The sequence below is a fragment of the Paramacrobiotus metropolitanus genome, unplaced genomic scaffold (assembly GCF_019649055.1).
Source record: "Paramacrobiotus metropolitanus isolate TYO unplaced genomic scaffold, Prichtersi_v1.0 Parri_scaffold0000320, whole genome shotgun sequence".
NCBI classification, from domain to species: domain Eukaryota; kingdom Metazoa; phylum Tardigrada; class Eutardigrada; order Parachela; family Macrobiotidae; genus Paramacrobiotus; species Paramacrobiotus metropolitanus.
Genome location: NW_026570540.1, coordinates 37,607 through 52,835, shown reverse-complemented (window position 1 = coordinate 52,835; position 15,229 = coordinate 37,607). Strand labels below are relative to the sequence as shown.

The window sequence follows — 15,229 nt, the reverse complement described above, 5'->3', positions numbered from 1 at the left end:
AGAGCTGCCGATGACATGAGAATCTGCGACCGTACCGTAACTTGTTACTTCGCAAACTAGCGGTTTCCCTTGGCGAACAGGTATCAGTGTCATCCCGTCGGGACTTTTTCCGTCGTTTCTTGATAAGCCAGTGGGTTCCAGTTGGGAAGGAAGACCAGCGCTTTCACAACCTTGTTTGATGATGCTGTTGATTTCCTTATGCCGCGCCCATCATCCTTTGACCTTTGGTGCTGGTTCCTCTCATCGTCCTTTGGTGCTTACTGCAAGGTAACCCCTGCCCCCTGGTGGCCATTATTTTCCACGTCATTACTGCATGGGATGCATTTGTGCGCCGCATGCAGTAAGCACGTGGAAAATTATTGAGGCTTGTAATAAACATACTACTAGTCTTGTGATACGAGTACCTAACATAGAAGCTGCGCCGGTTTTATATCGAGCGGCAAAGAAACATCTACTGTAAAACCCACTCAGCGCTGACTTGGCACTCTGAACCGGATGGCCCTGAGTGCCCACATGCGGAAGGCTCGTGCTGCCTTGCGCATTGTGTGTAGTCAGAATGCCTTCAAGTACCACATCTGTAACGCTTCTATCTGTACGCGTACAAATCAAATCGGCGTCTTACAGAGTCGGTAAGGTAACGTCTGTTCTTAACTAGCAGTGGCCAGTGTGAAACGTGTATTCCTGCTCCCTGGAGGAAACCTGGAAGCGTGGCTCCGCTAGCGGAAAGTTCCAAACGCCGAACATTTCGTTTTTGGAAAATGGAAACCTGTTTTTATCCTTTGGTGGTTGAGACGCTGGGAGTATTTGGCCGGCTTTAAGTAAGCTGTTGCATTCTATGGGCCGTAAAATCCGAGACTTAACTGGAGAAGCGCGTTGTGCTGCTTTTCTTAAGCAGCGTTGCAGTCTTGCCGCTGTCAAAGGAGCACGTTACCGTTTAACGGTTGTCTTGTGCACGTTACCGTTAAACTCCAGAGGAGACAGGGATTTTGGTTGTTTTTAATGTTTAAATTTTAACTATTAAGTAGTGTAAAGGGGGTTGCATTTAATGTTATCTTTACTCCTTTGTGACTATTGCCAATTTGCGCATTAAATTTTCTAAGCCCTCAGTATCTGGACGAAAGTTTTTGTTAAAGTCTTGCTGACTGCTGTTCCTCAGTATGTAAACAGAAGAGTATATTGTATAGACACGCTGCACACACACAGCAAATCCGTATATCTCTGTTCACTGCCGTTATCCTTAAATGCTATTGACTGTTCCCATTTTCCAAGCGAACATTACGACAAGCTCGTATAGTACTTTAGCGCATACTTACTGAACACTGAACAGCGCGACGCGGCGCGTGATACGGGAACATTTTAAAGCTATTTTCCTTTTATCTCTACACTGACATTTTTGGGTGTTTTGAACTGTCTTTAACCGGTCAGCAAAATTATTGAGCAGCTTTATTTATGATGTCCGTAGTTTCACGTAAAGTACTCGATATCAAAATTGCAGTTAGCTTCAGTTAGTTTCAATACTAACATGCTATGCGTAGAAAGCGTGTATTACGTACGTACGTGCTGTGACGTACGTGTTATCTGTCTGTTACGTACGACTGCTGTTTTTTATCTAACGCATTTGATCACTAACTGGATGAGCGATTGGTTGAATGTTCAGTGTGTTCGAGTCTTGATTGAGGAGACTGTGAAGTTAGCTTTTTACTAGAAAGTTGGTGTGACCTTCAGAAGTGTGTTCTGTTTGTTGATTAAACATTTGGTGAAGATATTTATTCGGTGAATCTATTTTTGTTTTGTCAACATTCAGCAGTTGTTAATGTCCGAATATAGGTACTTAAATTTAAAGTAATTTATCCCAAAATTACTTGTTCGTTAGTGCATAGTGCTCCGTATGGAGAAGCACGATGTGCAACCGACTAGGCTTAGCCTTGCAAATACCCCTTGGTTTTCTCATGCTGAGGAACGCACATGCATACTGCGAAATCCTTGCAGACCTGTTGAACGCTCAAAAGGAAACAAGAAGCTAGCTATAGTAAGTAACTGATGGAATTAAGCACCATAGTATAGCGCTTTCTTTCACGCATCCGCTGGGCGGTTACAATTGTGAAGAGCCGTGCCTGATGCACTAGTAAAATGGCCTAAAAAAACCGTTTCACATCCCGACCAGTCTTGAGTTTCTCGATGGTGCTAACCGTAATCATAGCCGTTGGTCCGGGACTTCAAATGCTTACTAAGAGGCAGTAAGAGCAAGAGCTTCGTTGTAACAGAAATCGCCGTATCTCCACTACGGAACTTCAGCCAGTGCGTGAAGCCGTTCAGTATAAAGCCGAAAATTCATTCAATGCAGTATCTGTATGTGTATGTTATGAAGGCGGAAAACGGGTGTCGTACGGACTACGGATAGCCTTCGGGCTGCAAGCCGTTTCTAGCCAATCTTCGCATAAACACAGGAAAGCGCAGATTCAGGTCCGTGTCTGTTGCAGATGGCGGTAAATCACAAGCGCTTATGTGTCTGTTGCTTGACGATAGCGCTTATGTGTCTCTGAATGTGGTGCTTTTATGAAGTTGAATCAGTATTCTTGTATTACTGCTAATGTCAGCACAATTCCTACAGAAAGAAATCGCCGGAAGCCCTTTCAGCGAAGACGTGGCGATCACACATCCGCCTGAAACGTTGCTGTGTTTTGTTTTACAGCCTATACATAAACACTGTGCACAGCCTGCCGCTGACAATTGTTTAGCACTTTTTAGAATTGCAGAGTGTTTAAACGCGCGAGAACGCTGTTGCACAACCGTTATTAACGGTAATATCATAATGCATTCGTTAGCACATTTCGCCCTGTGCGCACTTCTTCCAGCACTTTCGCACAGCGCCGCTGCAAGCAGCAAAGGTACCAGTTGAAGAGATTAGCTCTGACGAAACGATCTGTGGATAAACAGGAATAAATAATTACGAGGCTGAATAAAAACAGCGAATAATTGAAACGCTTCCTTTGATTAGCAGATGACGAATTGAACAGTGGCGGTGTCGGAATATTTTCGCCGCTGCCGGACTTCAACACGGAACTGATGACGCGCGACCAGTGCGAGCTGCAGTTCACAGCCAACTGCGGAGTGCGTACCAATGTTGGCAACTCGCCATTAACTGCAGCGACGCAGCGACTAGTGATGAAGTGCACAAATTAGCGTTGGCTCTTTCCAAGCCGCCGCTCAAGGCGGTCTCCATCAGTCTGAACGACGGACCTCAAATAACCTTCAACAACCTGGCACCGGTCCGTGAGCAGACCGTGGTCTTCCACTTGCGCAACTGTCGCTCGTCGCGCGCCACGAAAAAGCTGACCCAATTGCGCCTGCCGCATTTGCTGGAATTTGCCGCAAATGATTGTCGCGCGCTGGACGTGCGACGAGCGGACTTTTGGCCGTCGAGCAAACTGCGCCTGATTCAGTTCGTCAACAGCACGCTGCAGTCCCTCGAAGCCGGCACTTTCGCTGATTTGCCCGGATTGCGACTGCTCTCGCTGGAGCGCGGCTTCAGTCAAATGGAAACATTCCCGGAAGACGTCCTATTGTATCTGATGCGGCTGCATTGCGGTAGCGAGTTCGAGCCGTTCAGACGTTGGTGGCGCGTCAACGGCTTGTTGCAGCAGGCGACGGAAGGCGCCGTCTATCGCATCGAGTACGACTCATGGAAGAACGAAGACCTTAACAAAATGATGTGTTTCTTACCATCGACTGTGCAGCAACACCATTTCCCAACGGATCAGCTTCTGTAGGTTTTGCGCTCGAAGTATTTTCCGCTAACGAGGGGCTCCGTGAGTTATTAGATTCGAATTAAATTTTCTTTACAAATTCTTGCAGTACTTTGTGATGCAGTGCTTACAGATCTGGAAAATGCAACCGAAATGGGTGATGAATTCCCGACTTTTTCGAGCGAGCCGGTGACGGAGACCGAATGTCAGATATTGTCAATTGCCAAATGTTACTCACTACAGCGGAATTTTCGTAGCTGCAGGAATTATCCATTCACTCCGGAGAGTTACGGAAAACGACCGAAACCGGACTGTAGCAGCGAACCAGAGAAACGCGAAATTCGAGAGCTTGCTACCGCGATGGCCAAGCAACGGCAGCGACCAACAGTTCTGAGCATCATTGAGTGGTGGAATCTCACATCCGGTGATATAGCACCGATTCGGCTGTCGATTGTCATCCTCGACGTTTCCGGCTGCTCTGGCCGTGCGACGCAAACGGCTGGCAAACTCCGTCTGAGCAATCTGATTTACTTTGGCATTTGGGGCTGCAGCGACCTCGTTGTGCAACGAAGCGACTTCCAGCGCATATCGAAGTTACGGGAATTAGTGTTTGGCAACACTACGATGCGAAGCTTGGAATTCGACGCGTTCGGCGCTCTGCCCGACTTGCATCTGTTGGTGCCGGAAGCGCAGTTTTATTACCGCGCTGTTGTCGAACGAGGATTTTCGATGCGGATCCGCGATTATATCTGGCGACTGCACTGTGGCTGCGAGTTCGCATGGTTCCGGCAGTGGTGGGCTAATAGCACGCGGCTTTTGCACGGGGCGCAGGTTAGCGCGGGTGAGGTGTGGGCCTATCCGAACTATCTCAGAAGCCTGCCGTACAGTCGCGAAGATATGTTCCTGCCCATTGACTGTGCGGAACAAATTCCGCAGGTTGCCGAAAGCATCAACATGACGGAAACAACGTTTTCGCGACACGCAAAAATGTGTATTGAACACGAATAATAGCAAAATGTAAAGTGTATTAAACTGGCGCTCTTCTTTGCAAGTACAGTGAAACCCCCCGTAACGTACATCCTTTTATAACGTTCACCCCTTTATTATGTGCATATAGCTGGGAACCGGACTATCGGCAGGTACACACAAATTTATAACTCACCCCTTGGGGGGCGTTATTATTCGCCCCTAGGGACAGTGCCCCTAGCTAACGTATACCCCTTTGTAACGTTCTGGAAGCTAGGAACGGAGGGTGTACGTAGTAGAGGAGTTTCACTGTAACTGTTTCGCCAGAAAGGATTTTATTGACTGATATACTCGTTTTCTCGATCTTATTGTTGCAGCAACTCGATGTTCTTTGCGTATTAAAGCGGATGAATGTTGTCTAAGCGGTTCACCATGTGTGACTACCTGTTCTATCCAGCACCATGAGCGCAGCATAACTACGAGTAGACACATTTATCGGACGCAGATAAAAAATAGACAGATTTCTATACCTGATTTTATTTTTTGTACTTCTTCCGTTCCATTCGTACGAGTGCTCGCACTGGACGTACTAATAAATTTAGCCTTGCGATCTGGCCGCATAGTGAACCTGTTTTTCTCGATTCTAGTAATCATAATCACAGCTGCTTCGTGACGTCGCACCCTTTTCCAACATAACAGTCGATTGCTCCCAGGAAGCGCATTTATAAGCAATTCCAGTTGAGATGTTCTAGAAGCATCGTTTTAATACAAACACTTTATAAGCGACGCTGTCCTACGCATTACGCAGCCCCTGTGCGGCTGTAGCCTGTGTGTAATGCGATGTTAGTTTGTGTACTAGATTTTGACCTTTCGTGTTCTACAATATACAAGAGGAATTCGTCCCATTTATTCATATGCCCATAACTCATCACATCCTCTTGTCACAAAAGCAATTCTTCGCCATGATGGGATTGTGAACAGGAAATCGGCGTAATTGTGAATTGTGATTGTGACGACGTGGTGACAACCATATTATGGACTCCGTACTCGTAAACCACGGTAAATGCATGGATGGAAATCCCTAAGAACAGCAAAGAGCAGCAGGGCTGGTGGGTCACGACTATACGTAAGCCCGCCCTGACAATACTTCGCGTTAAGCCCTAATGACGTTTTCGAATTTGTTTGCTGCGACAACTCGACAATTACATACAAAACAGGTTACAAGTTCGCAAAAACTACGTAGTGCAAAAGGACCTGCGTGCAAAATGTTTGTGTCGGGAACGAATCGAAACTCATCTGAAAATACGAGAAATATCAGTTAGGGTGATGAAATACCCTTTGGTAAAAAAATGATTACCGACCGCAATAAGCAGAGGCGTTTGAATACATAAGCATTCTTTATTCGAAAATGACCGAAGTAACAGCCGACCATTTTGAGCTGTAGCTGTTATTCCATCACCTTAATTAGTCCCTAATGGGAGAAGAAAACAGTGTGAATCTGCGATGGCTTTTTGATATGTATACTGGCTGATGCTGCTGGCTGCATAAAAAAACAAGAAGAACACTTTTACACTGCAGATTAAAAATTATTTTTTTAAAGTACACTATAATTATGGTAAGCGGTAAGCGGCACTCGTCGAGCAGGAAAAAAATGCGGCTAAATATATTAATTGAAAAACCGGTTGTCCTGGTTTGCGGATGGCGAATGTTTGGCTCAGCAAAATGACAGCAAGGCAGAAACCTTTATGTATTTAAACGATAGTTTAAGGCTTAAGAATCATCGGTGGGGCCAGTGCTGCTGCGCTGATCTGGGCAGGCGAAGGTTTCTTCGCTGTGATAGCGGGGATAGCGGTCGGCCTCGTTGTAACCACGGGAGGTTTGCGGGTGGGGGATGCTTCCTCATCGTTGGCAGCATCGGAAGGCGGGCTGTAGGTCCCGGAGCATTTTGCGTTAAGCCACGGGCGCCCACCGTTTGCGCACTCGCAATGTCCGCGTCCACATATATCCGTACACTCTTCGGAAACGCAGTCCTTGTTCGTTGAACAAGGCCTGCCGAGGCAGGTGGGCCCCCGTTTTCCTACAACAAGGTCGCAAACGTTCGCGTTATCATCATATTGTTGACTCTAGCAATAAACAGCACGTTAAGGTCACTTACCGTCCTCAGCCGATGTCACACAGATCCATTCTTGGAAACACAGGGCTAAGCAGAAGAACACGTTAAAAATTCTCATGTTTCGCTGAGGGAAAGAGAGTTATATTTTAGAAGTTGTCAGTTTGAGCTGCAGTTTGTGGATACGAGCTTTATGTACCATTCGTCAAAGCCGCCGATCAGCTGCCTCATCACTCGCATATCGCGTCTTCACTGAAATCTGTTGTTGCTTGAATACCGCGGGTCGGTTTCGAGGACTTTGCTCTGAGAAAAATGCTGGCTGAAATGCAAGTCGGCGGCTTTTAAACGTGGCACTTGACGCATTTCCGACCGGTTGCGCGCCTTGATCGCCACATACAGGCTGGAGCCGCGTTTCCCATGCAAATGCATTGTCGCTGAGATTTGCCGATTCGGCTGCTTACCCAAGCGGCATCGTGACAAAATGGTAGTGTCAGGCCAGAGAATTTCTCTGGATTTTTGCCGCGCATCCTGTCGACAATTTCTGAAGTGCTTTGTACTGGGAAAGCCCGCTGACCGGCTTGTTTTCCGGCTGATTTCTGAGAGCCCGTTCTAGGAGTCGGGCTAAGGTATTCAGCTGTCATCCGCTTACGGTGAAGACGCTATTTCATTCTGCTGAGACAGTGGATTGTCAACTTTGGTGCATGAAATAGACACCCGTAGTGCATGTTGTCAATCGACATGTCACACCGATAATATTAAAATCATCCGATAACGGAGCAACGGTAGCGGTTGCAATATACGTATATGGATGCTCGAGCTTGCGATAAGGGATGCGCGATCATATGTTCAGCTGTACATAACAGAGAGCGAAATGTCTATTTTTCCCTACATAGTAAACCACTTTTACATATTTGTACGCAGTAAAGACATTTGAAAAATCTACAACATGCACAATTGTCACCACTTCATAAAATACCTTTTATTCATCAGCTCTTCGATCATGTCGGCATATTACGCGTTTATTGCGCTATGTAATTACATGCCTTGCTATGTCACATCATTACAACAACACTGCACTTTTACGCAAATCCTCATTCAAATTTCAGCGTAATTTACATTTATTATGTTTTAAATGCGGTCATTTCGTACCTTACCAATAATTATTACTATATACATATTTAGTTAATAGAGGGATGCCGTAATGGCTGCACCTACTTTAAGCTCAAGGGTTCGGGCAACAGTTTTCGTTTTTAATGGAATTGTGTTTAATGGAATTGGATTATTTCTTAAAAAGATTTATTTTTTTATTTTTTATTACTTTTTTATTTAATAATAATTTTACTTGTTTAACATAACAATTATTGTTAATAATAGCTTAAAAAACTTCTATTAACGAATTTATTTTTATTTTTCATATATGTGCACTTTGTGGTGAATTTTTGGTGACAGTGTGACAGTTTAACAATACCAGTACAAAGTATTGCAGTTCCAATAAAAACGGTTGCCCCGAGACACTTCGCTACTTTAAAGTATCTTGGCGGATACATGTATATGAGTTACGATCGCATTACTTTTGCGACCCAACAAGGCGCATCGCGCATAACAGGCTAACAGTAAACGAAGTGGAGAATAAGAGGAAGTAACTTCTTGAAAGATCTGCATTTGCCTTTAAAATGCTGGACGATTATTTTGCATTGTTGGACAATAATTTCGACGATATGGCTGCAAATAAATCACGGGTCGCTTCAAGCTACAAATTTTGGCAACAGCCACCAAAGTAGCACACGTTAATAAACTATTTGATAATTAAAATGTAGTTGTCAATTGGATAAGTGCTATATACCGGAAATTCGGAATTAGTCGCTTGCTCCATCTCCGAAATTAACGCCACGTGCGGTTTTAAACGCCCCGTACGCGCGTCGCGAAATAATAAACCCTCCAAAAATTATCGTTCCGGGGCGCCTGATATGTGAATTTCGGCCGACCAGTTTTCTTCAGTCTGTTGTTCTGTTATGGCGTGTACAAGATAAAAAGTAGACAATGCACAACGCTTGTCTTTATCCTCACTGCCGACCACGACACAATCGGGGAGAGCGGCTCTATCTCAAACTGGTAGAAAGTAGTAAATGGTAGAAGTATCCTTGATGATATGCGAAGGTGGAAGACTGGAACCCGGAATCCCTGCTGCAAACACGAGAAATTCACAAGAAGAAGGAGAGAATACGTTACCTGACTCACGCTAGATGTAAGCAGAGGCGATACAAATTTCCATCAACCTGGCGCTACACGGCATGAAGATCGAAGAGACCAAAAGGTCACAGACCGTAAAGGTCACGGGATGCAAGCTAGTGGGTAACCTATCACGATACAAGAATATCCGAAGATTATAATGCACGTCAACGAAGTAGAGGGAAAACCCCTGACATAGGTGAAAGGTCACCAAGAGGTCAGTTAGCAGGATCCTCACTTGGAAAAAGTAAACCAGAGCAAAAGTCTGAAGTTAATCAGGTCGAGAACAAGTCTCTACTTTTGTTGGAATGATAACTCTTGACATTTCTGTGGGCGACGAGTGCCTTATATAGTCTTGGGCACACGCAGGTGAGACTCTTCGTACGCGCAGGTACGGTTCTGAGAACAATAAGGATTTAGAGTCTAGCCAATACTCTACAATCACTGACACGTGGACTAATCAAAGGTGGCATCAACATAGCATTAACTAATCACAGAGAGAAGTCAGCTAGTACAACAGAACAATAGGTAAAGCTACGTCAGTGAGTCGCGGTCACGTCGAAATGGCAAGTTGCGGTCAAAGTTAGTTTTCTGCTGGACATTTTCAGAAGCGTCGACTCGGAGTCGGGGTCATGTCAGGAGTAGTCAGCGTAGTAAAGCCTAAGCCTGAGCCTCGGGGCAAAAGTAGTAAAGTACAGTAGTACCGATGTGGACGGGGCTAGTACACCCGTACACGTCAGTTATGTTAGCCAGCTACCAGGGATGCACACTGGCTGAATCCTGGTTTTGTGTCTTGATTATTACATAGTACATACTGTCTTCACTAATATATTTAATGCGTTGACATTATAACAACCAGTAACCGATAAAAACTAACCGATCCTGGCAGATATTATTTAGATCCATGTTAGTATTCAAACTGGTAGTTGTTGTTCAGTCAATTTTTTAGTGCGGTATTTCAGTGACTACACGGTGGCACCTAGGAACTAATTTTGTCGAAAGTTCAAGCGCATTTGCGTTTTTTTTATTGTGGATGAATATTCGCATCCAGTCTAGCTAAAGCGTTTTTTTCGTTTTGCTTCGTTTATTTGAACGAGGCAAGAATCATAATGTTTTTATTTGTAAATCATAATTATATCTGTCAGGAATGCCCGGGTGGGAACGCTTAGGTTTTTACAGTATTAACTAGCGCAATGCGCCTTCTGTTAATTTTATGCCTATCGGAAACCCATTTAACTGTGAACGATCCCGATCAGCTCTACTCGCTCCCTGACTATCAGGTATTTCGTAAAGACCGTACGAAAGCATCGGGTAAATCGCGTGGTGGTGGTCTCCTATTATATGTTCCTGCCCATATCCCCTGCCAAGAAATTCGGAGAACAGAAACATGTGGCCGTTGTGAAAGTTGGTGGGTTCTCCTTCAGATCGGACAACGTAAAATACTACTGGGACTTCTGTATAGAGCACCTGACGCAAACGCGATTGATACTGAGTTTCTGTTTAACCATGCGGATGAAATGCTTCTGAAGTATCCTGGTATTGATCACGTTGTCTGTGGTGATATCAATATAGATGTCTCAGCACCGTCTTCCCCTTTTTTCCGACATTATTCTGATTTACTGAACAACCATGCGCTGGAGGATAAAGTCTCGGGATTTACTAGGATAGCTTGTCGAATACGAAAGCGCGATGGTACGCTGATGCATAGTGCCAAAAAGATTGATGTGTTGCTGTGTTCACCAGCAGAATGTTACTCCTGTCTACCAGCCGATGATGTGTGCTTTTCGGATCACCGCCTATGCAGAACAGTAGCGTCCTACAAGTCAGTTTCTTCGATACACAAAACGATTACGTTTCGTTTATGGAAGCATACTCCTCTTGAAGCATTTAACGAGCGAGTTGCAGCTGTGTGTGAAAAGTATAATGTGTATGATGAGTCTGTTTCAATCGATAACGTTATTACCAGCTTTATCCAAGAACTGAACCAGATCGTAGATGAAAGTTTCCCACTGCGATCCCGGAGAGTGCGACAGAACGATCCCCCCTGGATGAGTCTATCACTGAAAAATCTTATTAAAGAAAAGAACAAGTGCTACCGCCGCAGGTGTCAACTCCGTGGGACAGATGAATACTCAATGTGCAACGCGGAATTCCACAGCTTGAAAAAGCAGGTCTATTGTATGATTCTGGACGAGAAGAGAAAGTTTTTTAAACAAAATCAGGATAAAGCGGAAGTTGTTTGGCGCGAGCTGGGCAGACTCCTTCGGAAAGGGAAGCAAAACGATGAGCCAACCTTGGATCCGAACGTACTTAACGCACATTTTGCAGCTCAGGGTCTGCACGGCAACGAGCACGCTGCCAGCCGCCCCTCAGGAGGGGGCAGTACTAACCCATTGCTTTGCAGATTCGAAGACGTTAACGAGGATACTGTATCATTCCTGATACAGCAAATGGCCAGAAAGAAAAAAAGCGCGGGCCCGTGCGGAATGCCTGGAAAAATCCTCGGTGAAATGAACAAGCACATGGCAAAACCGCTGACGGGCATGATCAACGCGTCACTCAAGGCGGGAGTGTATCCGAATATCTTCAAGAACGCTGATATCATTGCGATTCCGAAGCAGCATAGCGCAGCAGCCGGACGATTTTCGACCTATCTCGCTTCTCTGCAACCTCTCAAAAATCTTTGAGAAAGTCGTACAGAGCCAGCTCGTTGCAACCCTAAAAGCCAACAACATCCTTTCTGACAAACAGTCCGGATTCAGAGAGGGCCATTCATGTGAAACATTACTGTTGAAGATGTCAGAGAAATGGCGAAAAGCGATGGATAAGGGAGAAGTAACGGCCGTCTGCTTTCTGGACCTGAAGAAAGCATTTGACTCTGTTTCCCATGCCAAATTACTTGAAAAACTGCAGACCATTGGAGTTGGAGGAAATGCGCTGCTGTGGTTTTACGACTACCTGACGTCTCGTAAGCAGCGAGTGAAAGTAACAGCGCATGTGTCGGACTGGCTCCCAGTGCGGTCGGGAGTGCCGCAAGGCACAAGGATGGGGCCTGTGTTGTTCATTGTGTACATAAATGATATGCCAGATGGAAAAGACGCAGAATTGTTCGCCGATGACACGGTACTGTATGGCGTCGGCCGTACGAAAAAAGAAGCCGCAGCGAAGTTATCCGTGCAGATTGGCAGTGTGACAACCTGGCTTGCAGATAACACCCTCTGCATAAACGAAAAGAAGTGCAAACTCATGTACATCTGTCCCGAATCGAAGAATAGCCAACCTTCTCCCGTGGTGACGATCAATGACCACCAGATGGAGGAAGAGAAATGCGTAAAGTATCTGGGGGTTTACATAGACCGCAACCTGAAGTGGGGAACTCATGTAGATAATGTGCTGCGAAAAGTTAATTACGGCATCGCAATGATTAACTGCGGGAAAGACGGCCTGGATCTGCCCCAGCGTAGGAGCCTTTACCATGCCTGTGTGCAACTACACTTCGACTACGGGTCGGATACGTGGTCACCGGCATCTTTGGCTTTGCGCGGCAAACTGGCTAAAGCACAGCGGAAAGCACTGCGGGCGATTTCTGATTACAAGGAGCGGGTAACCCCCGAGCTGTACCAGAAACTGCGAATCCTGGCGGTGTACGACCGTTGGAAGCAGTCCGAAGCAGTATGGTTGTACAAGATCTACAACCACGAAGCGTACCGCCCGCCGCAGTACATGGTCGACATGATTGACTTCACGGATATGACATCGCGGTATATTCCGTAAGCCAAAGAGAATCGAAGCGTCAGCGAAGAAGAAGATCGGAGAAGGCACATTGGCCATGCGTTTAAAGGACATTTTCGAGCGCATACAAAAAGTTAATATGCAGATACTCAGTGTTGATGGCGTGGGTTTTTTCAAATTTGCTCTCCGAATTTGCTCTCCGAATGGTTGATCTGTCGTAAGCTTGTGTTGTTTAATTTTGTACCGACCAGACGTTGAAGTCCCGTTAATCGGGTTGTCTGCTCTTGATGTAATAATAATAATAATAATATGCCGTGCACATTATACAGAGGAGCACATAATAATATGATATCGCATCCGTTATCGTAAGTTTTTTCTTTAATCGAAATTGATTCTTGATATTGTTATCGCGTTTTTGGTAATAAAATTAAAGCATCGTAAGTTGGTCATCCATATAGGAATAGGGATATTGCAACCGTTACGGTTGCTCCGTTATCAGATAGTTTTTGTTATCGCGTCACAGCTCGATCGGACTGATGTTGCGGCTTACAAACTGTACATAGCGACTAAATGCGCGGCAAGAACCCCGAGAAATTCCGCATGACACTGCTATTTTGTCACGATGCAGCTTTAGAAAATAGCCGAATCGGCAAAACACAGCGGAATTGCACGCGCTGCATAGTTGCATGGAGTTATGCGGCTGAAACTTGTATGTGGCGATCGTGGCGCGCTTCCAGTCGGAAATGCGCCCAGTGCCACTTTTAAAAGCCGCCGACTTGCACTTTAGCCAGTATATTTCTCGGAGCAAGGTCCCTGAAACCGACCCGTGGTATTCAACCGACATCAGATTTCGGTGAAGACGCGACATGCTAGTACTGAAGCAGCTAATCGGCAACGGGGACGAATGGCACATTAAAGCCGTATCCACAACCTACAGCTCAAACTGCCAACGTTTGTTGTACGATTTGCCTCTCACCCCTTTCATAAGATGGAGATTTCCCTAGCATTGTTTTTTGCTTTTGGGTGATCGCTGCAATCGTCTTTGCTCCGGTTGACTGCGGTAAGTGACCTTAGCGTTATTGTTTATTGTTTATCAACGACGCGATAACTCGGTTATGTAGTAAATGCCGGCCTTTATACAGAAGCACTCGAGATTTGCCAAAAAAAGGAATGTCAAACGAATGAGGACTGTTTTACCAAGTGTTCAGACGAGTGGTGCAAAAGGGGATACTGTGAGTGTTCCAATCACTATTATCCGAAGACTACCCAGAGCCAATAGACTTAGTAAAGGACACTGCCAAAGAACTGCGGTTAAAGTCGTACCCAGCCGCAATCAGCCATCTTCATCACAGAAAGCGCCATCAGCGCATGCTGTCCCCGCAGCGGCATTTTGCTTCGATGGTTTAGCGGGGATCCTGCAAAACCATCGAAGCAAAAAGCCGCCGCGCCTGCCGCATCTGTAATTCGGCCTTCCACAGCAAAGGCTACGACATCTACTAGACGTCCGGGAGGTTTGGTTCGTGCGGCCCTCGCGGCGGTTGACAAGCTGTAACCTCTGGCTGTGCACGCGTTTCCTTCGTGATAGCACAGGTATGGTAGTCAGCACACACAGGCACTGACTGAACGAATACATTTTGGCAAGCAGATTATTAGCTTGTTCAGCTTTAGTTGCTTTTTGCATTTGCATGAGAATTGTCGCCGAACTTACAAGGTCATGCAACTGTTTTCAATACAATGGCAGCTCGAAAAAAGCGAGAAGTGTAGCGCAAATGGTGGAAACAAGCAAGCGCCGGACATACAATTTTATCGAAGATATGGGTTATCTGTTTTACCCGCTGGCAGTCGAGACTTTCGGAGCGCCTTTCGCCGAGCTGATCCGTTTCGCCGGCAGAAAGATTCGTGAAGTTACCGGGGAACCACGGTCTACCGCTTTTTTAAGACAACGTTTCAGTTTAGCACTAGTCCGTCGAAATGCAGCGGCTGTTTTGGGTACACTCCACGCACGTCCTATGATCATGCGTGACACTAACGATTTTGGATGTTTTTTCAATGTTTAAAAATTTGATGCTTTGAATTAGTGTAAACCTGCGCAGGCGAATTGTCATGTATGCTGGCCGAGGCCGAATAAAAAAAAATACAATGGCTCTTACGTTAGGTTTGTTATTACGAGTATGATTTGAGTAGCGGTTCGAATTAGGCGAACACACATTTTGCATTTTGCACAAACAAGTTATGTTGCCATAATAAAACTAATGTGGAATTTTGATCCACCTTGCACATTTCAAATTACAGATTACTGTAGCAAGTTTTTCACCAAAACTCGCTATGGTTCTTCTGTGGTAAGCATTTAAGCTTCGGCAAAGATTGCTTTAATAGGTCGAACACAGCAAATGTACTTACCTGATCAGGAAAAATAACCAGTGCTGCCTGATGTGGTCCTTCATGA

The 15,229-nt window shown here is 45.4% G+C and overlaps 1 protein-coding gene across 1 annotated transcript; it reads right to left on the bottom strand.

Moving 5' to 3' along the window:
- Positions 1 to 6,342: 6,342 nt before the first annotated feature.
- LOC129602069 (uncharacterized) lies at positions 6,343 to 6,975 on the bottom strand. Its single transcript, XM_055501025.1, has 2 exons — positions 6,868 to 6,975; positions 6,343 to 6,789 (listed from the first exon to the last, which is right to left on the bottom strand). The coding sequence occupies exons 1-2, from the start codon at positions 6,941 to 6,943 to the stop codon at positions 6,476 to 6,478; spliced, it is 390 nt and encodes a 129-aa protein (XP_055357000.1). The 5' UTR covers positions 6,944 to 6,975; the 3' UTR covers positions 6,343 to 6,475.
- Between the last annotated feature and the right edge of the window lie 8,254 nt (positions 6,976 to 15,229).

Coding starts and splice junctions, on each gene's coding strand:
- LOC129602069 (XM_055501025.1), bottom strand. CDS start 6,943: ATGAGAATTTTTAACGTGTTCTTCTGCTTAGCCCTGTGTTTCCAAGAA. Junction 6,790..6,867: donor TGTGACATCGGCTGAGGACG/GTAAGTGACCTT, acceptor ACCTTGTTGTAG/GAAAACGGGGGCCCACCTGC.